Source organism: Tachypleus tridentatus, chromosome 3, assembly GCF_004210375.1.
Source record: "Tachypleus tridentatus isolate NWPU-2018 chromosome 3, ASM421037v1, whole genome shotgun sequence".
Classification (NCBI taxonomy): Eukaryota; Metazoa; Arthropoda; class Merostomata; order Xiphosura; family Limulidae; genus Tachypleus; species Tachypleus tridentatus.
Window position 1 is genome coordinate 100,746,301 of NC_134827.1, and position 27,144 is coordinate 100,773,444.

General features: G+C 31.7%; 1 protein-coding gene across 1 annotated transcript; it reads right to left on the bottom strand.

The window, feature by feature from the left end:
- Window positions 1-1,618: 1,618 nt before the first annotated feature.
- On the bottom strand, window positions 1,619-27,116 carry LOC143247609 (far upstream element-binding protein 1-like). The gene is made up of 18 exons (XM_076495935.1): window positions 26,956-27,116; window positions 24,331-24,421; window positions 20,337-20,378; window positions 19,428-19,464; window positions 18,993-19,060; window positions 15,627-15,756; window positions 14,891-15,059; window positions 12,354-12,452; window positions 11,586-11,645; window positions 9,166-9,396; window positions 8,641-8,821; window positions 7,861-8,045; window positions 7,453-7,517; window positions 6,886-6,986; window positions 5,944-6,108; window positions 5,642-5,757; window positions 3,628-3,927; window positions 1,619-2,553 (listed from the first exon to the last, which is right to left on the bottom strand). Exons 1-17 carry the CDS (start codon window positions 27,040-27,042, stop codon window positions 3,637-3,639), a joined length of 2,118 nt encoding a protein of 705 aa, XP_076352050.1. The 5' UTR covers window positions 27,043-27,116; the 3' UTR covers window positions 1,619-2,553; window positions 3,628-3,636.
- Window positions 27,117-27,144: the final 28 nt, after the last annotated feature.

The following is a 27,144-nucleotide window of genomic DNA, read 5'->3' on the forward strand; positions in this document are numbered from 1 at the left end:
TTCTGCATATTAACCCCTTAACCGTGAATACTCTCATTCAATAAGAAATAATTTTAACCAAATACTGTCAAATTTAGTATAGTTTACCAGCTTCTGCATGTTTAGTTTCTCCATAAGAAGATGAGTTAACTCATCCTGATGTTGCTTGACCATGTCTGAAATGGGGAGGCCATTTATTTTGTCCGAGCAATTATTTCCTTTTGTTATAAGAGTATGGTGGCTTAATTTAGCAGTTATAAAAACCAAAAAACTGAAATAATAAATAGCATCATACAGACATTGTTAGCACACAGTTGTCAGTTTTGACTAAAATTTTAGCTAGAAATGATTCAGTTATAATCAGATTCTGAAATTAATGCTGAGTCGAAGTTTGACAGTGACTGTTCAGAGGGTGAAAACAGTCAGATTTAATATAATTTCAGAATCTGATTATAACAATGAATCTTCTCTAGCTAAAATTTCAATCAAAACAACAGCTTGTGCTTACGTCCGTTTCATGCTATTGTTTCAACAGTAAAAACTAAATTATACCACCAGAACATAGGCATATAACCAAAACACTAGTAAACAACATGGAATATTTATAAAAGTAACAGTAGTTCAGATGAGATAAAATGGCCATCCCATTTCAGAAATGGTCAACCGACATCAGGATGACGCAACTCACTTTCACCAGTTAAGGGGTTAAACAAGGAAGCCATAGCTGCAAATACTTTAGAGATTAAGCCCACAACTAAAGTACTGTCAGCTGTACAGCTGTACGATTTTGTTAGTTTATAAACATTTGTCGAAAAAGATGTACATAAAATAGACTCGCACGTGAATCTTAAAAATCCAAGCAGTAAAATTATCCCAAAAATTATAAATGTGACAAGTCAGAAAATATTTTAAAATGTGGTACCTTAAAATATGCGAGAAAACATTATAAAAAAAAAACAACAAAAAAACTTGTTATATGAAAGTATATAGTAATTTTTGAAAGGTGTATAGAAATGTTGATAAATTAGATATTTAACTAAATTTAACATAAGTGACATTTCCAAATGTTCTGAATACCATTTTACTCATACATTTCAAACCCCAGTTCCTGTTATTAAGCATCACATTGTAACATGTTAAAATTTTCCCCCAAAATTGTAATACAATAATCTCCATAGTTCAAGTTAAATAAAAGACATTGAATTTAATCTGCATAACAATAAAACATGGAAGATAAAATGTGAAGGATTTGACAATTACAGTAAAATCATGCCAGAGTACTTCTTTTATCATTCAAAACGTACCGTATGGCGACACCTTGTATTTCTATTTTATTCTCACAATAGAAACAAAGTAGCAATTTCCAAACTAAAGCAACATAAATTTTGTCTTTCATTTATAACATACCCAGCTACAATTCAAAAGAAATACTCTAGGCTATGTTCAAATGAATATATCAGTGCAATATTATGAAAAACACAGGTTAATTAAGTGTATGAAAAGTCAAAATCAAAATGTGGTATTCATCATTGCTCTCCAGTAATTATTAATAAAACAAAATACCACAACAATATTCATAAATATAGAAATATAAGCATCTGCATAAATTACACAAAAAAAAGGACACACAAGCTTTAATCAGTTAACTTTATTAAGCACTGAAAATGTGGTGATATATTGATCACAAAGGTACAAAAACAATAACAAATGTTACACAGCTAAAAACACACTGCTTAAAAGCTCTATTGGAGCCTCTATCATTAAACATATTTCTTAGGTGTACCAGTGGTAAAACTATGGACTAATCCTTACCATACCAGAAGATTAATAGGGCCAGACAGCTGTAATCATAAAAGGTATTATTCCAAGCACTAAAATGTAAGGACTTAAGTTTTGTCAAAAACAAATATGTCTGCATCAAATCAAAATTATGAACTAATGCACAGTAACACTGAACTTTTAATAGTACTAATAATAGTTAAAAACCTGAAAATGGTTTCAGAGTGTCTGCACTTTCACTTCCTTGTAAAAGCTGCATTGGCCCTTTTCCCTCTTCTAGTTATGCCTCAGATGTCATACTGAAAAGCTTGTGATTAAACAAAACATATAAAACTAAGATGGAACCGGCTTAATTGGTGTAAAATAGCCACTGTCACTTCTGAGGAATGTGTGGACCATGACTATAAAAATCTGAAAGACAATACATTTCACATACATCCAATATTCATAACTTTAAATGTCTATACAGTTTTTCTGTCTCTCATAGGGAACCTTAAGAGAAATTGGAAAAGTTGAGACAACCTAAGTGCTGGAAGTCTTACAGTTATTATAATTATTAAATGTATTTAGTTAAAACATGTCATGATAATGTATTTTTTCTGTGTGTGTGTGTGTGTGTGTGTGTGTGTGTGTGTGTGTGAATGTTTTTGCATGGGCATCCACATAATGTTACCTGGATTCAAATACTGACACTATTCACTATCAGCAAAACATGAAAAATTCAGGAAACCCTTCAAATGACGTCACCAGCATCACCAAATTTCAAGCAAGACAGACCAGCAATGATCTCGTTTTCTGTAAAAAATACAACAGGAAATTTCACTCAGTGTTCTACAATATGCACCTCGCTGCTTCTGGAAAAACAAAACCTATACGAAACACACAATTACTGCAGCTTCTTCAACTTACCTTTACCTACCTTACTAGACCAGGATGAGGGCGAGCAAAACCTATGTGATCTTGAATGAGGCTGCTCAGTCAATGTTTATAGGAACCTCTGCTAGCTTTTGAAACAAAGTACAATAACAACCAAGCTAAAGTATTAAACACCTATTAATAAGCAAGACACAAAACACAATGAAATTACAATGTTGATGGGATATAAAATATTCCCGTTATAACTGCCTAAGTTCTATCTCCCCTAATAACTAGGCTTGTAGCATATCACTAAAGTCCAGTGAAATAATAATAATGTTTTCTTCTTGGAAATCCAAGAACAGCACTAATTGTATCCACCACATTGACACAGATTTAGAAGTTAGACCTTAATATTAGATAGATGAACCTTGCTAAGACATTTGCAGATCCATTGGTTTAGAGACTTAACAGTCTATAAAATAATATACAAAACCAAAACAACTACCTAATTAGGCCAGTATTCCAATGTTCAGATGTATCAACTCAAGTTGAATGTCTGTTAAACTAATGGTTTATCCCAATGTAAATTATGTTACTTAAGCTAAATGGGATTGAAAGTACACTTTCATAGCCACTTTCAATGCCTGAAATATACAAAGCTTCAAAAAGGATTTTCTTGGTTTAATTACAAAGTATTCGTTTATTTAGAGAGAAAAAAAGTGGAAAAGATTCAAATATCCGTTAAAGTTTCTTCACTGTAAAAGTGACTTCTAAAGTGTCGAAGATTTGCCTTTCAATCTCAAAAGAATTGAACTGATACATGGACTCTTAAACAGAAATATAGCTCATACCATGATTCATTACTGTAATGTCTCTACAGTGGGAAAGTCTGCATACCACATGTGATGTTTGGTGTTTCTCATCTTGCCTCAGGTAAAATTAAAACTATTTTAAAAAGATACTTAAAATGCTACCAGATACAAGCAAGTACACCTTTGTCCACAAACGTACCTCAAACAATCACTGTCCATAGCCTGGAAAACTGTACCCAGCATAAGGATTTTGTTGAGGGTAAGCCTGCTGTTGTGGTGGGGGCTGTTGCTGTTGTTGTTGCTGCTGCTGCTGTTGTGGATATGCTGCAGGAGTCCACTGACCCGAGGGAGCTGCAACTGCATATTGTTGTCCCTGTGGAGCTGGCTGTCCAGGCTGAGGTGCTGCAGGTGGCTGTTGTCCCTGAGGAGCAGGGGTCTGAGATGGGGCAGCAGACTGGACTGCAGCAGGTTGTGGTTGTTGTGCATACTGTTGTCCAGCCTAAATAAGTTTATGTACAGAAAGACAATGTTATTAGCAACAATTTGGCTTTCAGCTCAAAAAAAAGAGGGACAGAAAATAACAAATGCCATTCTTATCTGAATAACACTCAGCTATTTACATGACCGTTTAAGCATAGGTTCAGTCACTGGGACTGAGCTTGTGACCATTTACTGCTTGTTATAGTTTATGGTATTACTTTAAAATCAGTAAGCATTGTTCACGAAATGTGGTAAGCATTACACTTCCATATGCAAAAGAAAGTTTTTAAACCAAGCCTTGGGGTTTGTTTAGCAATGCTTTGCTTGTGCCTTTTGTTTCTGCATGTTGCCAGTGCAAAGTAATTTTACCTTAGATACTTCTATCCTCAAAAATATTAACTTTCACATATAAAATAATTATGTGCAAATATTTTCATCAAACTTAAGTAAAAAATAGTTTTGTTATTTTCACTAACAAATCTCTATTGGTTCAGTTTGACCATGTAGCCACCACATAAAAATTAGAAAATGAATATAAATTATGCCTTTTGCAATTCTTTGACAAACAATACAGACTTTACCATGATGTGGCACACATACGCTTGTGTTACTCTATCCAATAACATAAAATTGACCTTTAGTCTTTACAAAGTGACCCATCTTGGCTATGTTTTAGTGGACTAGTATTTGGTAAAATACAGGTCACCTTTCAGTTACTATAAACTATACATGTATATAGATCACTATTTACAAACAAGTTCTCAAAACATTATTAAAACATAGAACAGTAAATAAACAAAGCAAGCAATTATTTTTTCCAGTTACAACCTTTGTATTTGGATTGTTGTAACTTACAAAGCCTTGACAAATTTCTCACACTGAGGACGTGAAACATGAAACTTCACTGATAACCACAGAATGCCATTATAACTTAAGTTTAATAATAAAGCTGTATTTCTACCTAAAAAAATATGAAACTTCACTGATAACCACAGAATGCCATTATAACTTAAGTTTAATAATAAAGCTGTATTTCTACCTAAAAAAATATGAAATCTCGAATGGGCTGAAAACATTTTACCAGCACAGAGGTTTGTCTCAAAACTTAAAAATGTCTAAGAAACTAAAGGGACATCCTCAAAATTCCAATCAGTTATTCACACGTCACATATACAAGTGTACATTAAAGACGATTTTCACAAATGGAAAGATGAGTGGGAGCCACTGTTTGATTTACTGAAGATAGCAACAGCTCAAAACAGTAAACACAGAATGTATTTATTTGAAAATAAAGTTATCCTTTATTTTTACATAGCCAAAGTGGAATATTTTAAATAAATAACAACCACAGATGAAACACTTTTTTTTTTATCCTAACAGTTATCAAGTTCCAAATAAAAATAAGTGCTCGATTGCACATGTAGTAAAGGAAGCTGAACAAAGCACACAATCAACACATTTCTCAGTGGTCAACTGTATTTTCATGCCAAATATGATGATGAACACTGATAAGATTAGAGTTTTAACACAACACTGTAAAATGTCACGTTTACATGGATCTCGACTTGGGAAGCACTGGGCAAAACAAGTGTATCAAGGATTCTATTATAGTGATAGAGAGAAGCCCAAACACCTCACATTAAAGGTTAACAGCGTCTGGCACCTTCACCTGGTTTGACAAAGTGTACCATAAACTACTACTATTACACTGAAGTTCAATGACAAACACTAACCTGTTGGTTGTCACGGGCCTGTTGCTCAATCATATCTGCTTCTCGGTGCATCCCTACAGAACGATAATATTCTATCCAGGCTGCACTGTAATCTGGTTGTCCACCAGGTGTTGTTGCTGTAAACCAAACTAAGCTTTAATTACCGACAAATGTCCATTTTGTTTTACATATTACAACATACGTTAGTTTGATATTGTGATAAGTATAGAGAAATACTTACAATGGGTCGAGTAAAATATTATTTTAAAAAAATGTACAGGGGATCGAATTACATCCAATGGTGCCTAAATAGAAATTCTTACCAGGCTGGGGTTGTTGTTGAGCTTGCGGTTGAGCAGGCTGTGGCTGCTGTGGTTGGGGTTGAGGCTGGCCTTGAGGTTGAGGTTGCCCTTGTGGCTGTTGTTGGTTGTAGAACTGAGCATAATAAGCAGCCCATGCTGCAGCATTTGCATCAGCTGCAGCTTTGGCTGTAATTAAGAAAAACAGTCAATTGAAATTACTATTTTCAATAAAAAAGTATTAATAACACCACTAATGTTAACCCTAATTGAGAATTGACTTCCTGCATGTATACACGAAACTTTGCAAATTTTTCAGTGAACAGATTCAGTAAATACATTGAGTTTCAGTCGTTCTAAGCTTAAAAATCTAGAAAAAATATTGTCTAAATGTTGGAGTTTCTCTCCCATAATTTATGTAGAGTTGTATTTCTCTTCTTAAATAGATACTAACTTACCAACATTTTATATATTTAAAACAATCCATCTAAAGCTAGATTTCCCTTAGTTTGTACTTCACCTAGGATTCTGATACAATTAAATTTATGGGTTTTCATGGATGTGTTTCCATACGAAATGACACGTTCCTAGTGATAAAGGGTAGCCATTAACCACCTTATCTGAAATAACTAACCACCACATGAATAATAATAAAAAGAGTAGATTTAAATATTAGAAATAAGATTAACCCAATAAAGGTTTAGTAACAGTTTCTGAAATAATTCTTATTATACAAAATAAAGCAGTTAGATCAGTAAAGGAGTGGTAATGGTACTTCTGCACAGAACATGCACACAGGTAATTTAATAACCAAGTTCTAGTAATATCAGTGGATTTTACTTGAATAAACGAACTGAATGGAAGCAAAAAAAAAACAATCGTATGTTTTAAATGACTGAAAATGTGCACGCTTTATTACTGATCAAAAATATGCCTTCTGGTTAAAACCTGAACTACAGCACTTACTGGGATCATTTGGAGCTGCTGGTTGGTTCTGCCAATGTTGGTATGCATTACCCCACCCTTGAGGAGCATACTGTTGATTTGGTGGAACTGGTTGCTGCTGGCTGTAGGGAGGAAAATAATAAATAAATTAAAACTGGTAGCCATCTTTAGTCTTCATAACTTTTAAAATTATTTTTTGTTGGATTTTGTGAAAAGTTATTTACACTAGCCATTCTTAACCACAAACAGACTGGCTAAACAATAACCAGCAAGACATCACCCATCGATAATTCTTGTCACACTGAATATAGGGTATTGAGATCTCAGGGTTTGCTGCCCATCACCACCAAGAAAAAACTCATCTCTACAGACTGGTATGTTTATCACTCACCTCATAAGAAATAAACTCAACTATTTATGCTTTCCAATAAATAATACTTTAAATACAATTTTATTCATTATTTCAGAGTTTTCCTCCTGAAATTACCAACACTTTTGGGTTAAAACTAAAAACAAATGTATCTTAGAAATACTTATCAAGTATTATCCAAGTTAAACCATCAACAACAGAACAAGAATTATACATACTAATGTTGTGGGTACTGTGTTGGATATGGTCCTGGAACAGGTCCTGGTCCATTTGGTCCAGGAGGCTAGATAAAACAAACAGATACTTGAGGGTGTTTGATACATAAGATATAAACAGTTACAATTTAGAGGAGTTCTAAATATAAAGTGTACAATGCAACATGAAAATCAGAAACAAATATTTCATTAAGTTGATAAGTTGGCAGTATTTTTTGCACAATATCTAAAATGTTGGAAAATTATATTTTTCATGACCAAGTTTTCACTTATTCTTTACCGACAGACCAACATACCCATATGTTTTGAGAAGTTACAGGTAACATAAAAATTAGAATATTTTGGTAATTTTCAATTCTTTTATTAAGACAAATATTCCAAGCTATAGATTTACTTCATATAAAAACTTACTCCTCCATTTGGAAGCGTACTGCCAGGTCCTCCAATTTTTTCATTAATCAACTGCTGTGCATGCTCAATTTGTTGGGGAGCTCCTCGTATAATGAACACTTTTTCGTGAGGGTTAGGAGGTGGGCCTCTTGACAGTTCAACATGTGCACCACTCTGTTGATTAATCCCCTTTATTGTTTCACCACCTGGGAAGAGAGAGAGAGAAAAAAAAGTGGTTATTCTTGTTGTATATAATCACAGAAATACTTGAACATTATGAATATTTAATGCTGCTAATGTATACTGGTAGTGAATATTAAAGTTACAGAATAACCCCTAGCAACAATCTTTGTTAGGAAACAGATACCATTACCACACACAATTAATGTTTGCAGGCATCTGATTTCCAATTACATGATATGGCACAAGTTTGACACCAGACATCTATGGCAGGCAAAACCCCTTATGATGTCTGGCTCTAATACTGTGCACCAAGGTAATCCAATGTTACTTCACAGATACACTAGTCTTTTCAATATATTAGACTAAAACTGTTACAAAAACAGAATTCTGTAACTCAAAATATAAATGACAACTTCACAAAAATAATTACCATCATTTAATGCATTTCCTTTCAAGAAGATAAATCCAACCATACTGTGTTGTATTTACTTTGGTTAAACCAATGTACATTAATTCTCACCATCATGTAACTTTTAATATGTGCAGATAGCCTGGTTGCTTTGTGCCATAAAAACACCAATACAAACCAACTTGAATTTCACAAGTTTTTTTACTCACCTTTCCCAATTACAAGACCACACTTATTTGCAGGAACGGAATAACTAATTTCCTGCATATCACCATCAGGTCGACCCCTGCCCATCCCTGGACCTGGTGGACCAAATGGTGGACCTCCTGGGCCTGCATCATATCCTCGGCCACGACCAGGCCCCCTACCAACATTCTGCTGATCTCTCATCTGCTTTATATGACATAATTCAATATAATTTTATTAATCCTACAAACACAACACTAACACAAGTTGATACACACAGAAAGATATTAACATTTTAAAATATTATTGTGGTTTTACAAAGGCCTTTCAGCTGCTACCATACACTGAAATCCATAAATAGAAATGTTAAATGATGCCACAAGGTGAATACATAATTAAATATTAACTTATACTAAATGACACAGCATTGCAGCTAAACTTTCATATCATATTTTACACAAAAAATAGAAACTTCATTAATAATTTTGTTATACTGCTTTACATTGGGGCTGCAGCAGAGAGAGAAAATAATTTAAGATTTAACTGACCAGGACACTACGAATTAGATCGTGTATGATATTTGCAGCCCTCTGAGCTTGCTCTGGGTTTCCACTGACTAAACATATCCTGTCTCCAGGCCCATCATCCTTCCCTTGTTGGAACTGAACTTTGGCTCCACCGGAATCTTGTTGAATACGTCGTATCATATCTCCACTTTTTCCTATGACTACTCCGACAGCTTGTCTCGGGCACCAAGATCTACAAAGTTTTAAACCATTCTGTATTTTTCATAAGATAATTATTAACTTGAATAGCATTACTAAAATGTTTAAATTATTTCAAGCAATAAAGCAATCATTACAAGAAACTGTTTAGTACATTCACACCAAGTAATTTAACCTTGGAATAAACTCTTTCATTTTTCTGTAAACTCTGTTAATTGTATTTGCAGTGGATGAAAATTATTAATTCAAACAAAACTAATGCTTTGGAATGAACAAACAAAGATAACTTGTTTACAAGTGAGGTGTGCAAACCACAACACCTGTAAAATGATTACTAGTCTAAGCAAGGTTAAGGGTAATTAAGCTTCATTACACTGTACTTTTTCAAACATTAAAATAGCTAATAATTTCATCTGAAAACATTGACGATGGCAAGAGTACCCACCTCATGAAGTAACACTACTTACTAAGTTTGTAATGCTATGTAAGTAGTTTATTTTATCAAATACTCAACCAATAATGCATAATTAATATGCAAAATTAAAAAACCAGGTTATTTATAACCAGTGTGTTTTAACAATGCATGATCTTGTTGAGAAGTCTACTATCAAACTCCATTCACGAGGCTTAAAAGTTAACCTTTTGCCTTAATGGGGTTAGCGAAACCTTCTCATTTCTTTAGCACAGCATCTACACCCAGCACTCTTAAGAGGAAATGTAGGTTCTAGTTCTGTGCATTTTTATTATTATTACAAATGTTGTCTTGATGCTTTAATTCTGAATACGTGGAATTCACGGGTACACAGAAACTTTTAAAATAAGATATTTAGGCTTAAAGTGCAAAGTCAATTCTCTTAAAAGTAAAATATTCCGACTGTATTAAAATCCCTACATGCTACTTACTAAGAGTTCAACTAATAAAAACCTTACTTTTCTGTCAGAAATATTTATGAATATACTGAAATTAAATTTCAGATAATTTATCATCCATACATTTAACATACGTTGTGTGTGTGTGTGTGTGTGTAAATAAAAAGAAAGAAGAGACTAAAAGTTCACCATTCTTCCACAATATATATTCCTGTGCTGTACCTCTTAAGAGAAAGTTGTTTTACCTCTTGTGTACCAGGTGGTACAGATCCATATTCATTTGTTAGAGGTCCTCCTCCCATATAGCTCCCACCTCCTCTGTTAACATTCTAAGTTAAGAAAAAAAAACAATCAAATAATAAACACCTCCTAACACAAACATCCAAGTTTATTAAGTCACAGGTAAATAATCAACATAAACCATAAGTTTTTTTTTTTTTCAATGCAGTTCAACTGTAAATCAGCCAACAACTTGTACACACACGAACAGGGTAGCTAAGAAAGCTATGTTCTGTAATACCACAAAAATCTTTAGATTACCCCCTCAAAAGTGTGTTCCAATGGTTATGTTTTACACAAGACCTAAACCTGGGAATGTTTCTAGTCTTAATAGCATTTGTTATTTATATTGTTGCTTATTACACACACAATCTAATAATGGTTCTCAAACCAGAAATTGATGCTTTATTGATAGCTATAAGCTATTTGTGCTGTGCCCACCATGGATATTAAAAAAACAACCTTAATTTGACATTTTAAGTCTCCAGACTTACTGCTGAACCACCAGGGGACAGATTTAGTCTGATAATAACGTCATTCGACTGTTGATCACAACTTTTTTCACTAAATGTTTATAAGGCTAGCTTGCCAAGTAGAGTAAAATATATTTATGTCCTCAACTTCCAAGCCTACAAATTTGTCTGCACTCGCATCACATTTGACATGAATCAGTACGTTTCCCACACAAAACAAGTTCTTTATTTTGCTTCCACTCCATATCCTGTCAACACTAACAGTTCATTATATGGCAATAAATAACTGCGTGACTTTCTCAATGGAAATACCATAAAGTTTAGTTAGAGTTTCTTCTGAATTTTCCCCAATATCAGAACTTTCCACAATTTTTAGACTTGAAAAATAATCAGTGTTTCCACATTCTTTTCCAAATTCTACACGTTAAAAACCATGCGATATGTACATTTATCAAGTTCAGTTTTCAGACCAATTCAATCTTCACAATTGTGATTCTCTGTAATTTTTGCTGATGGGACACAATAGAAAGCATAAAATTTGCTAATTTACCTTAAAATAAGAGAAGGTAACTGATACAAGCTTTTATATTTTTACTTTTAAATATTAAAAAATGAACATACAGAATCACATACCTCTATTTCTTTCTCTGTTAATAGATCCATTACTAACTGTTTGGCAAACTGTAAAAATAAAATAAGTATTGTTATCAAATTTATCAATCTAGGGGAGAAAAAATTAATACAAACTGTTCACCAGTCTGTCAGACAAAACAAACTTAAAAACAAAATAATACAAGCTGTTCACCAGTCCAGACGAAAGAAACTTAAAAACAAAATAATACAAGCTGTTCACCAGTCCAGACGAAAGAAACTTAAAAACAAAATAATACAAGCTGTTCACCAGTCTGTCAGACAAAAGAAACTTAAAAACAAAATAATACAAGCTGTTCACCAGTCTGTCAGACAAAAGAAACTTAAAAACAAAATAATACAAGCTGTTCACCAGTCTGTCAGACAAAAGAAACTTAAAAACAAAATAATACAAGCTGTTCACCAGTCTGTCAGACAAAAGAAACTTAAAACAAAATAATACAAGCTGTTCACCAGTCTGTCAGACAAAACAAACTTAAAAACAAAATAATACAAGCTGTTCACCAGTCTGTCAGACAAAACAAACTTAAAAACAAAATAATACAAGCTGTTCACCAGTCTGTCAGACAAAACAAACTTAAAAACAAAATAATACAAACTGTTCACCAGTCTGTCAGACAAAACAAATTTCAGAACAAAATAATACAAGCTGTTCACCAGTCTGTCAGACGAAAGAAACTTAAAAACAATTCTACATAAACAGAAAAGAAACCCGCTCCAGCAACAAGAACAACGCACCTCACACTTTGAAGGATCTCCAGTAATTCTTAGTGGTTTGTCCATCCCAGTTTGTTGTGGGCTATCCTGAATCATAACCATTTTCACTGCAGCTCTTTCCTGGAAAACAATTCTTTCCCATCATTTTATATTCAAAAGCCAATAAGAATGTATAACTACCTACAGACAAATCTCAAACATTTTTAAAGCACACAACAAAAGTAAATTTCACTCATTTCAACTCAAGTGAAATTAAACAGTGCAGTTATTTAGGCTGATTTTATTATTATTAATCCAACTATTTAGCAACATATCCAATATTCAATGTTATTTGTCTGCCTATTTCCCAAACTACCACCATTAACTGTCACTACAATCACAATCAGTGAATTTAACAAGTATGTTCAACTTGAAAATGTTTACTTTTTTCACTTATAATTGTTTCACAAGGTGTGTTATTTTTTTCAGTTTCAGTAATAATTTTTGCTACTAGCCATAGTTGCTAATCCTACACTTCACAAGCTAACTTCATATGACAATACTGTGGTTTCAAAAGACCAGTTAAGTCTGAACAGTGTAGCTTTAGTTAAGATCTGGCAAAAAAAGAGAAAGTTGCTAATTGATTAATTATTTGGTAAACATCCATATTTGTCTGTTCTTAACCACAATGTGTAAAACTGTCCTACCTCTCAAAGTAAATACACACACACCTCTAACACCACTCAAATTTTTTTTTCTTTATTTTTGCTAGCAATTTGCATTTATCAAACCAAGTTGTTTTTACAGTTTTCTCCATTTCAAATTATGCTAAAATTTCCAATTACAACCAGAATAACCAACACTAGTTTCTGAATCTTATGAATTATAAGCACACAAGATGTCCAGAAAGATCCTACTCTATACTTTGGTTTTCATTCAATGATCATATGACATATTGAGAGTAAAACTAACAACCTAATATTATGAATATAAAATACAAGCAGTGATGTCACTGCCAGTACAAATACGCACTCTATAAATGACCGACAAGAACTAAGGAAAGTGATGTGAATTTCTGACTTTTGGCAGAGATTTACTTTAACCATAAATGGAATAACAAAGAAGGCTGTAAGGTTTACTTTTGCCAAAAACCTATCATATTGGCTTTATTTTTCATACTAGTCTAATATTAATTATTTTTATACAACTTTAGCTGCTGAATGTTTCCTGTCTACTCTTTGTTTAACATCAAACATCTTTTGGTACAAACCCTGATCTATGCTAACTGAAGTCTAACATATCATATATACAATATAGTACAAAACTGTAACCAGATGGAATCTGATTAATACTGTTCAGTAGGTTTTCCCTACAAATTTTCAAAAGAGACTAAAATCAAGTAAAGCAATTCTTTAAAAACAATTGCTCTAAAATTTCCTATGTTAAACCTTATACATCTTAGTGACATAAAAGGATTAATTCTGACACTAGAAAACTGTAGTACATTATGACAATTTGGTAAGACTACCTGCAATGATAGATTACCTTAAAAAAAGACCACAACATCCACAAAACAACTAATGATCATCTGAAAACAGCTAGACTTTTCTTATTCTTTTTCATTACTTTCAATCTAATTAAACTGGCTAATGATGTGTCAATTATTACTGTTGTTAGGCTGCATATAGAAACTTTTAACAGTATTAATGAACAAATTATTATGTTTTTTTGAACAAATAAAGGAACAAAGAATAACTTGCCACAAATTTTTAAATTGAATTAATTTATCAATATTGTAGTATACATAAGCAAGCATATATAGTCCAGAAAAGATGAACAACAGACACCACTGTGACTAGTTATGTAAACCAATAGCCATGATTTTTGTAAATAATCTCACATCCATTTACAACAATGAAAGTAGTAGTAAGTATTGTGTTGGGTGCAAGTTATTACAAATCTGAAGCCAAACAAATATGTATTAAAGGGCAAACATGGCTTGTGACAACAGGAACCAAACCTGTGATTCACAAGGTATTTATATTCATCAGTGGTCCAGACACTAAATAAACTTGGATTACTCAGAGCTAAAATCCAAACCTTAATTACACTATTATCGTTGTTATTAATAAACGTGCTATCAATACAGTTTAAATTTCAACATTTAACACAAGGAAATAAATTCTTAACCTCTATTATACAGTTCTTATTCAAAATTATTCATTTTAAATTTTCTTTTACTCATGTACAATCTTTTTATTTTTCCATAAATTACACACTTATACTGTACACATTCCAGAGTTAAAAAGTAAATTCACAGCCTCTAAAACTTGCTCTGAAACATGAAGTGAAACCCACTGTATGTGGCAAATTAAGACTAATCAATTTCATCTGCACAATAATGGTATGCAGTTCACATTTTAAAACATACATTATTTCACAAGTCTATCAATAAACACACACAAACACGGTTTTGTCCTAAAAAAAAAAAAAAAAAAAGAGGCTAGTTTATCTGATTGAAATAATGTAGCCTATTTCACAGATGTTTTTACTTTTAATTACAGCAGGTTAAAGATTACCTGTAACTGTCTGATTGTTTCACCACCTTTACCAATAATGAGGCCAACTTTTCCAGCAGGGATGATCATATCAATTACCACTTGTCCTTCAGGTACTTGGTTAATATCCACATATGGAGGAGGTGGTCCTCCTCTGTTGATGATTTGAGTCATTAAATCTTTTGCTTTTCTGCAAAGTTGTCCAAAATCATGTAATTAGAAAATACTTATATCACAACAGCATTCCCAGTGACTTGAATAGTTCAAGTACATAAAGTCACAGAAGCTACTGATACTCCAGAGAAGCCTTGTCTTTCAGAATCTGACAGTATTAGTAAACAGATGGACAGATTCAGGTGACCAGATAATACATTTAAAAAGCTTTAAGAGGTATTAAATGTTGAAACTTGAACAAATAATATTGAAATTCTATCAAACTGAAACCAACAGGTCATATTATACCAGAAACTTACTGATTAACAATGTAAAAAAAAATTAATTCAAGACAAATTTTCTTCAAAGTGTTGACTGAAGTTAACTTTTATCATATAAAAAGTAACACACATACACAACTCTCTTTCTTAATCAACTGTTCTGAGTTTTCATATGGCAGAGTGAAATAACACTCAGCAGGTCAATTACAAGATTAAAACAATGTGAAGTATTTCCAATGAGGAAAACCAAGGTATATCAGGAAAACACCCTTCTCTTTCCAAAAAGGACAAATTTCAAAATGTATTTAAAACAAAAAACTTACTCTATGGACTGTCTGGATCCTGTCAACGTACATGCCCGATCAGGGGTACCTCCACTATCAGCTGCCATCTGAATTTTGCAACCCGATTCAGCCTGTAACCTGGTGATTTGTTCACCACCTCTTCCAATAACTGATAAAAATAATAATAGAGACTGTGTTTGACTGTTTTGTACCTAAATCTGCAACTAAAATGTAAGACATAAGAATGGCTCAAAAATAAAAGTTTATAAATTTGCTACAGCTGAGTTGAGGGATTAAATGCCAAGAGAATCATTTGCACATTTTCTTTCTGATGAAATTTTAATCACTGTATTAATCAACAAAGTGATTCTAATGCATAACTATAATAGGGACTGACAGTTAATGAAGCTGTCAAAAATGTAGGCTATAACAGTATTCTTCCATTAAATGTTGTTAATCACAATCTACTGATCACCATCAAGGTGTGAAAGATAAATAGTGCACCTTCTGTTCCCTGTACATGCTAGGATTGTCAGTTATTAATTTCAATCTATGTCTAGGCCCTTAATAAAACCTCTCCTACAGGACTAAGTTATTTAACCACCTCACACTGGTGCAACATTCAATAAATACTTCAACCTGAACAATTTTGTTATCACTGGTTTACGACTTATGATCTTTATTTCAAGGCAAGGAAATATTGTTGTATTGAACTGTAAGGTAAATAATGGTTCCCCGACAATCAGTTCAGTAGTTTCAGTTATGGCACACACACAGACTTTTGTCAAAAAATGGTAAAATGTAAGCTCATTGTTACCTTTTTTCCTTGAGATGGAGTAAGTAAATTTTTCACATGAAGATTAGATGCTGAAACAAACCATGAGTAGCCCTGAGTGGTAAAGCTTTCCTTTCTTTATGGTAGGTGTGCAACTTGTTAGTGATAAATTCCAACAATAAACAACACACAATTCAACTGTTTTATAAATTTAAATATTGTTTTGGTTATACAATCAAACAGAAAATCAGATCCCTTTTGGCACACCCACTTGTTACATTTTTTCTTTCAGGATTTGTTAATAGTTTTCTCATGTTTAATACTATTTTATTGAGAACCAACAGAAAGATGAGATTTTTCATCTATCAATTGATGTATTTCATTACACTGTTTTCTGAACAGAGAATTGTCAATTTCTCTTAGCACAATTTGTTTCCGAGTGAAACATATCAACTAGCACATACAAATTTGTAATACTTCTTGTCAGATAGTTAGAAGCCAGAACAACTGCTACAGTTATGAGACACAGTTTACTTTTTTGCATGTTACTATTCTACATTCTTTTGGGCATTATTTAACTAAATAAAAAATTAAAAATTTAGTGCATTACTACAGCTAAGTGACAGAAAAAATCAACAGAAAAATAAATACCTGGGCAGGCATTTTACATTTTCATGTATACTCTTTATTATAAAAGTAATCAAGATGTAGAAACAGGAATCTCTTTAGGTTAGTTGAAATTAGTAACAACTAATGTTTTCATAAAGCACATGTGCAAGCAGCTTGTGGGTAATGTAATTCAAGAGTGTAACATGAGCTTCACATTCTTCAAATAATAACTAATGTTGACCTCAGTGCCAAGACACAGTTCAAAGATCAATAAAACTTAAGTATAGATGTACATTGTCAGCAGTTTAAAGTTACTTATGATAAAATGTAATTTCATGTTACAATTTGAAATCATTCTAGAAAACATTTCATTTCACTTGAAATCTTTAATATGCATTTTTAATCTTAACACTAAAATAACTTAGCACTAGGATTAGTATATATCTTAAACATTTTTTTTTTATTTGAAAGAATGTTTAATGAAAGTCTGGCAAATTTTGTGAAGCTATACATACTATATTAAAAGTTAGTCATAACAAAACTTTAAATCCATACCAAGTGGCCACATGGTTTGTCAATTTGACCAAGTCCATGTAGAGTTAAATAACTGTCTCCTAGTCAAAGTCCACACAGCTTTAATTACTCTTAGAATACCCTTCAACAAATTCTCCTCTACCTCTTGCAACAAGAGATGCAATGTTTTCACTTTAGAGATCACCACAATGGGCTTTATGGCTAAACTCAATCAAGCAGTCTACATTTTTCACTATTACTCTAAATTAACTCGTACTGACTTAGTTACTCACACATTTTGTCCAACTGAGGTCTAAAACTACAAATTACAAGACATGATAATGTAACAATACTTAAAACCAAAAAGAAAAATTTAGAAAGTTGGTATAACATTAATTCATGACTGAACAACACAACCAGTGATAAATTATCACTTCTAAAGAATACTAAATTTAAAACTTGTGCTTTATATATAAATCATAACTTTAGAGAAACTGACAGAAGTAACAAATTACATCAAAGTACACTGTCTATCCAGCATGTATATAAATGTCATATTCCACACTTTTAATGCTTTATTTGGATGCTAATTGAATACAGGGTGTATGATGTCGGTGGGCCAATAAAATTTATATCTGCAAAGCATCTACAACCAAGGCTAGATTACTAGATCATAAACTTGAGAATGTTTTCCTCTGAGTGGGTAGTGATTGTGAGTCAAGTACCTCAACCACCAGGCCCATTACTGAGGTATCTGCATTTGAATGTCAAGTAAACTTAAGACCTACAAGTTACTATACAACTGAAAGCAGTTTGTAAGAAAATAAACCAATGTTGTTACGTGGAATTTAAAGTACTTACAGCAGATAATCTAACAACAACAACATTATAATCATATAATTGTCTGTGGAGAGAACTTCACTTTACAAAACAGATATCCAAGTCTTTAAAATGAAAAGTACATGAAGTAGCCACTCAAGGTTCAGTTTATTAACCCAGCATTTTTGGTAGTTGTTATAAGTTTTAGTCTCAATTTTATTTACTTTTGCAGATTTCAGAGATGCCCAGCTTAAGGTGTTGAATTATTATCTGCTTAATTTTCTTTAAAGCTAACATAAAACTCAAACACTGTAAAGCAATGTAAACTTTAATAAACAGAGAACTGGGAAAATGTTAATAAAAAAAAATTCACTTCTTGCATTTTCTTTGCACCTATTAATCATTTTTAAACCCATACCTTAGTATGCAACCTAATTCAACAATGTAACCTTTAACACTTAGACCTAGACAATCTTAGGAAACTGTACAATTAACTTTTAGGCTTGCTAGTAATTTAAATATGGTGTGAACAAGATTAACCATTATATTACCCATTTACAACTTATAAGGTAAGATTTAACAACACATTCTTAACACCAATTACATTTTAAAGTATTTCCCTCACAAGTGCTTTACAAATATTTATCAAAAGATGTTACTATACGAAAAGCAAGGAACTGAATACTTACGCAAACCAACCATTTTATCGGGAACTTTCCATTCTTCAACAGTAACTGCATTAGAACCAGGCATAGATCTAAGACAAACAAAAACTCGTACAAAACAATTCAAACCAACTGCCTTGAAAGACATACTGACCTTTTAATCTTTAGGGCTGTACAATATATAACATTAATATTTGTTAATTAATTTATTCTGAATCTTTTAATTAACGTAAGTAACACTCCAAGATTTCACCCCCAATTTACATTACATTTGGCAACATTTTGTTTTACCTAGATGGACAAGCAATATGCAGAAATGTCTCCCCAAACCAGTTATCATATCTTACAGTATCAAAAAACACACATCTATATTAACATGTGAACTGTGTTTGTATATTTATACCCGATATATAATACTCAAATATTAGATTTATTTAAAAAGTTATCTAGTGTACTCACCTTTGCTGATGAATAGCAGCTAACTGGGCACCAATGGCTGTATAACAAAATACATCAATATTTTAAACTGTATTAAAATTAATGCAAGTTATAAAGAAGGAATTTCACTATTTTCTAACAAACTTCCAAGCATCTTTATATTCCAGATAAAAGTTTGTCTTAATGTTAATATTTAATTACAGTAATCTACAAACTATTTTAAATATGAGTGAATGATAAACCAGTCTCGTTTATTTACAAAACCTACATAACGCAGATGTCAGCATTCAGTAAAGGCTGTCTAACATTTAATGTGGCAGTAATTTCAGTTTCTTATTATAACTAGACCACCATTGACTCTCAAAACAGGATGATTTCCTTTCTTGACCAGTAAGAACCATTTATGCAGTAACAGAATTTCTTCTGAAAGCTCCGAGACTTTTACTGGATTACATTAATTACTATTGAGGTGCAGGGTCCCCTCCATTTAAGTCATAACCCATTTCTATAAATGCAATACTGTTAAAACATACGTATTGATATAGCTTACTTTTTAAAACTACAAACTGTATTCTGACAAACCAAAACTGAGATAAGTTAGATGTGAATTTATTTCAAGAGTTTCTGTACTATTCAATTATTAATCTGGTTATAAAGATATAAAAAGTGCTAACTTTCACTTGAAAACAACTATGAATGAATATGATCCTATGTTATCCCATATTTTAAAACTCAGATTTCATAAACATGCTTACAAATGTATTAATCATAGTTAGGTTGTTTTGTTCTTTATAATTTATTCTAAGCTATTTAACTCTTCACAGCTGTGTCTGTTATAAACAGTTATCTGCACAAGGATTAGAATCTCACCTAAGTGACATTTTAATATTTGCCCTTATATAAAAAACAACATATCTGCATAATACTTACGATCTTTCATTGTTGCAAGCTTTTTAGGATCAGAACCACCATCTGAAAAAGTAAATTATTAAGATCACCAGTCCTTTCCTTACATTTTTATTATTAAAAACTAGTATAGAAGTCTGTTAAAATTGAATGGAAACCAAAGCTTATTAAATTCAATTCTTCCAATACACACTTGCAACTCTGCCTCCTATAAACAGATAAAAACAAAGGGCCTTTGGGAAACCAGTCTATCATGAGTAATATCTCTTTTACCTAAAGAGTCTCTTTCTAGCCTTCACTGGTCAGTTATTTTCTTATCACTTCCATTGCATTAATGCAATAGTTCTCTTAAAACCACTCATAATGATATCCATATACTGATCACAAAGATGTGCTCAATATGGTGATTTAGAAATTCCAATGATGCATCCTTTGTATTTAATGGAATAAGGAAACAAAAAAAAAAAATCTAGATTAACTTTAAGCACCACCAAAAAACAGATCCACAAATCATAACTCAGCTATGACATCTCTAACTGGAAATCCACCAACAAAAAGGTCAGTGGTCAAAGCCTCCTAAGAGTCCCACATAAAGGACTTTCACTTGGAAAAGTAACAAGTTCACCTGTATACAAGGTGATATACCTGTTCAACCATCATATATTATAAACTTTGCAATTGACTGATCAATGGAAGTTGTCACCTTTGTTGATTTGCATTAAATTTTTTATTAAACTACTATTTTATGAATTTATGTCATTAAGTTTGGAATCAAATGGTAGATTACAATTCAAACTTAATAATATTTTTACATGTTAATTTCTTAACTTAAAAGTAAATATTAAAAGTAACATCTACAGATTTTGGATAGTCAAGTGGTGTGTTGAATGCAGGACTGTTTGAAATGCCAAAATACTAAGTTATAGTTTCATACAAATTAGGATCTAAAATTATTAATATAAAATATCTTTTTATTTTGCTGAAATACGGCTTATGTACTGAATCATACACAGTAACCCCATTCAACCCTTTCCATTATTGAAATGGTCCCTTACACACACACACACACATTTCAAAATATGGCAAGTGAATAACCAATAAATAGCTTAGAATGTCCCCAAAGTGGTTTTCTGTCATTTTAATCTTTCAAAAAGGTATAACGTTCTTTCAATCCAAGATTTCAATGAGGTAGGATGTCTTTAGTTTGCATGATGTTTCACATTTCTTAAATATAAATAGTTCTTAGTTACTAAGGTTAATAAATTAGTGGAATTCTATGGTATCAGTGTAGTTATTTATGATTCTCTGGTTATTCAACTGTATACACAAAACCTAAAAAAAATTAATATTCTCCATGCAGAAAACTTTAAAAGGCTTAGCAACTGGGTACATAGGTCATAGTGAGAAGAGAATTGTTACTTTTACTTTGATTTATTGTTGTATTTTAAAACAAGTTTAATAATTTATTTCTATATAGTAATAATTTATATACATATATAATATATTAATAACTGAAATGTTATTATATTACAAAATACTAGTCCACAAGAACAGCCAAGACAGGGTATGAGACATGACTGCATGTGCACTGCATAATTGTAAGTAATCTAGTGTTAGCTAGACATTGTTAAAAGGTCAATATATTAACATAATAAATGTACATGATTTAGCCTACATGTGTATTTTGTTATACGTAGTCATTCTAGCATAAAAAAAATTTATATTTAAATTGTTTTTATGATGGTGATGAGGTGACAAACCCCACACAGTATAGAAAATAATAATATTAAAGTTTTTCTGAAAACCAAAGTTTAAGATCATGCAAATAACATGAAATTTTTGGGAAAAGAATATTTTTAATCATAACATAAAATCACTCAGACTAGTAATGAAACAAACTCAATTTTCACATTTTTTATTATACAAAATAGCTGTTAGCTTTACTAAAAGTATCAAAACTCTGAATATAAAAATGCTCTATTAAATGTTATAGTGCAAAATTTAATGCATGGAAAATTGTAAACAAACTCCAGTATATTATACTGAACATGTTGTGAAAACATTAAGAAAATAATACAAAATTAGTGTTTCCGATTATCCTAATTATCCATGTCAACCAAGAACAATCAGTTGATTGTAACTGACCAGTACAAGCACGTCTACTCAAGGTAGCCTGTGTTTTATGGTTTCATAAAATTAATTAGCATCAGTTTATAACTCAGTTTTTTTACATTACCTGAGACTTAACTACAAATTTTTTTTTAGAATCTTCAACCTTTACAGTGACATGAGATCACTTTTACTCCCCCTTCAACAATGTAAGCATAACAGATTTACTAATTTACCTTCAGATTCTTAAATAAGTATTGCAAAAGTCCCACCCATTCTCTTCTCTACATCTGTAAAAAATTCCAGTGAGTGAATCAACAAGATGATTACCAAAACACCAGTGTATCCTTGAATATTGTTTCCAACCCAACATGAGAACCTCACTCTAAAAGTTTATAAACTGAATTGCCAAGAGAGTTTTTATAGTTGTTGCTTTGTTACAGTTAATGTACTATAAACATCAGAAACTATAACTGTGATAAATACTTATTAATCACAGCTACAGATATTTGATCAGGAATGTTTATAGATGTCTAACATTAGATATATACACTTGAAAAGAGAAAAACTTGTGAAGCTAGTTACCTTATCATCAAGTGTAAACACAATTATTCATTCATTGTGAACTACCCATAAAATATTCCATTTCACACCAGACAGAAGACTCAATACTGTTTGTACCTTTGCAAAACATTTGTAAATAAATCATTATTTTTCACCATTGTTATAAACTGCATTACTGTTGGTATATGTGTTAAGAAAGAAAAGTGTATCAATCTTGTGGACAAATAAATTTGATACACACTGGCATTAAAATAACCTATAAATTAAAAATAAAATTTCTGGCTATTGTAATGTAACAATGCAATAGTTATGTTGACACAATTTATAAATAATTCCAAAGTCCACTGTACAGTTTCAAAGCATTAAAGCTTGCTGTTTAGCAAGATATCAATAAATTACCAATTCCCAACAAAAGCCCCACCATCAACATAATACTGTTTCAAAACCACACCATTCTATTTGACTTTATTCACCTAACAGACACGTGAATGAAAACCTGTTACAGTCTTCCCATCCTGATATAGTTGTTTCAGACATGAATGAATTGTACATCACATGAGCCATACATTAAAATTAAACTGTGAAACAATAAACTGAAATTGTGATTAACATGAACCATGAAACCAATTAGGAATGAAAGATGTTTTGTTTTAAACAATTTCATTTCACTGAACACCGATGACAGTTACAATTAGTGTTAGTTATATAAAATGGATACATTAGACTTTTAATATTCACTTAAGATGTTCTGAAAGTTAGAAAAGTGAAATACGAAAAACTAAGATGAAAAGTTTTTACTTTTAGTATGAAAAACCATTTATTTAAACTAGTCAAAATGGCCTCATTAATTGAAATATTTATTAAAAATCAATAAATTTTGTGTGCAACATGCAATGTTTATCAAAAGCTAGAAAATACCCTTAATAAATTCAACTTTAGTAAACACTTCTACACTTATAAAGGGTGATAGAAAACATCCACACCAAAGTTAATTAACCCGATGATTAGATAATTCCATTGATCCTTTAGTTCTGCTCCCAGAGCATACCACCTCTCATTTTAAATGTTAACTGCTTTATGTCACATACATGTATATCCACTCTAATTTTAACTAACACCCAATAAATGCATCTCCCTAAGTGAGGCCAACATTAACAGACAGGGGTGAATCAAAGGCTAGTTTGTGAACACAAGGAGAGTTAAGATTTTGTCTTAGTTTTAGGAATAATATAGTAATTTAGAGAACCAATTTAGGTTTAACTTTCACCTTAACCATCTTTTAACAAATGCACATTTAAAGAAAGTTTGAGGCATACAAAAATATATATACAGAAAAGAAGCATACCTGATAAAAGATCCATACTATCTTCTAGAGGACGCTTCGTTCCACCAGTGGTACCAGTATCACCACCACCAGGATTAATCTTTGCTGCTATCTGTTAAAATAACATCTTCAATCTTCAAAATATCTAATCTTGCCTATTTTACAACCTTTAACCATATTCACACAACAATCTTGTCACAAGATTTTACTCAAGATAAGTAATATCACATGTTCATGTGTAACAAATCTTAAATATTTAATGATAAAATCACAAATATCTGACTAAAATGTTGAATGGGAGGGCAGGTGGATTGGGAGAGGGCATTTGTAAAATCTCCCAATCCATCTGCCCTCCCATTCTTTACACAGTTGCTTTGGCAACCTAATAAACACAATAGATTGGCATATTTTATAACTAATAATAACCATGTTTAGTTAACGACCTTTAATAACTAACAAAAATAGATCTTTGGCAGAAGTACATTTAATACAAAAACTCTGAATTACTTTTGAATACCGCAGAAGAATAGAATTTTAAAATATAATTAAACAGTCCAGAATAGCAAGCATGATTTTAAACTTAAAAACACTAATTTTTCATCTATAATACATAATATTAATACAAAATTATATTTAAAAAAAAGCTGGTACTGAAATAAGAGTTAGAAAATGCAATTAAAAACAAACACTCAAAAAACATGTAGTTACAGCTTGATATTTTCGGAAATCAAGTTCATGTTCTCAGAAAAATGTTTTAAATCTGAAATTTATTTAAGACTTGTGTGCATGTCCAACTTTATAACAGAATGTCATTCAACAGCACAGCAATACTCCATTTAGCATCCAAAAAGGATACCCAAGAACATAGTTGTAAATGAAACAGCTCTAAACAGAGTCATCCTTTCTTCTCTGTGAATGATGTATAACTGCATTATTTAGGTACTGACAAGTTTAGCATACATTACTTTATTACCACCATTACCAGAAAATTATTAGTCTTCAATCTTGTTTGGTTAAAGAGCCATCAAAAAGAAAACCAGATCCCTCCTACTAGGGCCACATGTCACATTCTCTCTTTCAAGATTTGTTACTGCACATAATTCTGTTTACAATTATACTGGTTATAACCAATAGACATGCTATGTTTTCATTTGTCAAATGACTTTTTTTTTCTTTTCCCATGGCAATGATATTGTAGAGATGGCTAATTTCATTGGCTAATATTGTGTAACTAGAAATGTCAGATAAACTGTGATAGTTAAGTGACATCCAATTTTTGTATATTATCATTCTATGTTCTTTGTTGCATTATTTTACAAAATAAAAATTACTGACTGCACTATTACCATTAAGTATTAAAAAAGTATTCAGTTAATTATGGATTTTCAATTTTTTTTTCTTTCTTGTGAAAAATCTCCAGGAAACAAGAGCTTTATAACGAATTAGTGTAAAGTAGAGTGGCATTATGTGGGGTCTTACTTTATTATGCATTTATGTCAGATTAACATTATGCTACAATATTGATTCCACAATAAAATACAAGGGTAGTGGAAAGAATGAAAGTTAAATACTTAAGTAGTAGCAGAGGTTATGCAAATGCAATTTACAAATTTTAAGAACAATTTTTATCACATTCACATCATTTCCAATATATAAAAATGAAGTTCAAAAACCAACTGACTTCATGTACACACTGCTGTACATTTGATTAAAAGTGTGCTACTTATAAACTGAAACAAGTATGCCTTCATTTGTTTTATTATAAACCATTACATATAATGTAACATTACAAAACGACTTATTTTACTTCTCCCACCAATTGCCATTTAGTTGATTGAACCTGAGAACTTGAAAAAACACTAATGTGTGAAGTACTTAATTAAGACATTTATAATATAAATAATTAGATAACACTGTCAAACTTTGGAACAAACGATTGGTAAAACTTTTGTATCTAGATGTATATCGTACCAACTACTATGATAAGATATGCACCTTTTGTAAAAAGTAACCACCACCCATGTGAAAAGGTAAGGCCATGTCGATATGAACAGTACTACTTGTAAAGTCTTACACAAATATTGTACATGTAACAGTTTTATACGTTCATGGCATATTTTAATGTTAACAACAGAAACAAAATTCAAAAAGGCTTAAATACAGGATTAAATTAAAGCTCAACCCTACCATGAATTTGAATACAACATGACAAAAACATAGTTTGTAATTTTATTTCACTTAAAACCTGTAGCATAAAAAAGAAAACTTTTCTTTTTTAATTTCCCAATAATTCATAAGGTGAATAGTCACATACACTACATTACTATATACAGAAATACAACAGCTATTTTCAAGTTTTACTTACAATTACATATTAATAATCACTGGAAATTACTGATTATAAATTCTCTACGTATTATTTTAAATACTGCGCAAGTGAACACCTGATGGACAGAACCAACAGGTAACACTAGCAACATCATTATTAATAGAACAAATACTACAAGAACGTAGTCCTTTGTTGCCAAAGTCAGAATAGGCTTAGCAGCTCAATATCTAGTTTTAGTTCTGTTTCCTAAATATTGACAATTATCAACATTTTTAAGACGCTATTTTTGATATTAATATAAAATAAAGAAATAATACCTGTCTAGCTCTCTCAAGCGCATCCGCAAAAGCAGAATTTGTGTCGAACCCACCAGAAACAGTTGATTGAGGTGGAACAACCGACATGCTGCGACACTAAAAATGGCGGAAAATGCGAATGAACAAAGCAACCTTGTGTCTGGTTATCAAGGGTAGTTATAAAACGTGGTACTGTTTTATAATCGTCTT

Bases quoted from the DNA above. Each gene is read 5' to 3' on its own strand.
- LOC143247609 (XM_076495935.1), bottom strand. From the start codon at position 27,042: ATGTCGGTTGTTCCACCTCAATCAACTGTTTCTGGTGGGTTCGACACA. The intron at 9,397-11,585 runs GTATGTTCATTT...TGAAAAATACAG, and splicing joins AAATAGAGGTATGTGATTCT to AATGGTTTAAAACTTTGTAG. The intron at 7,518-7,860 runs GTAAGTTTTTAT...TGTTTTATCTAG, and splicing joins GTACGCTTCCAAATGGAGGA to CCTCCTGGACCAAATGGACC.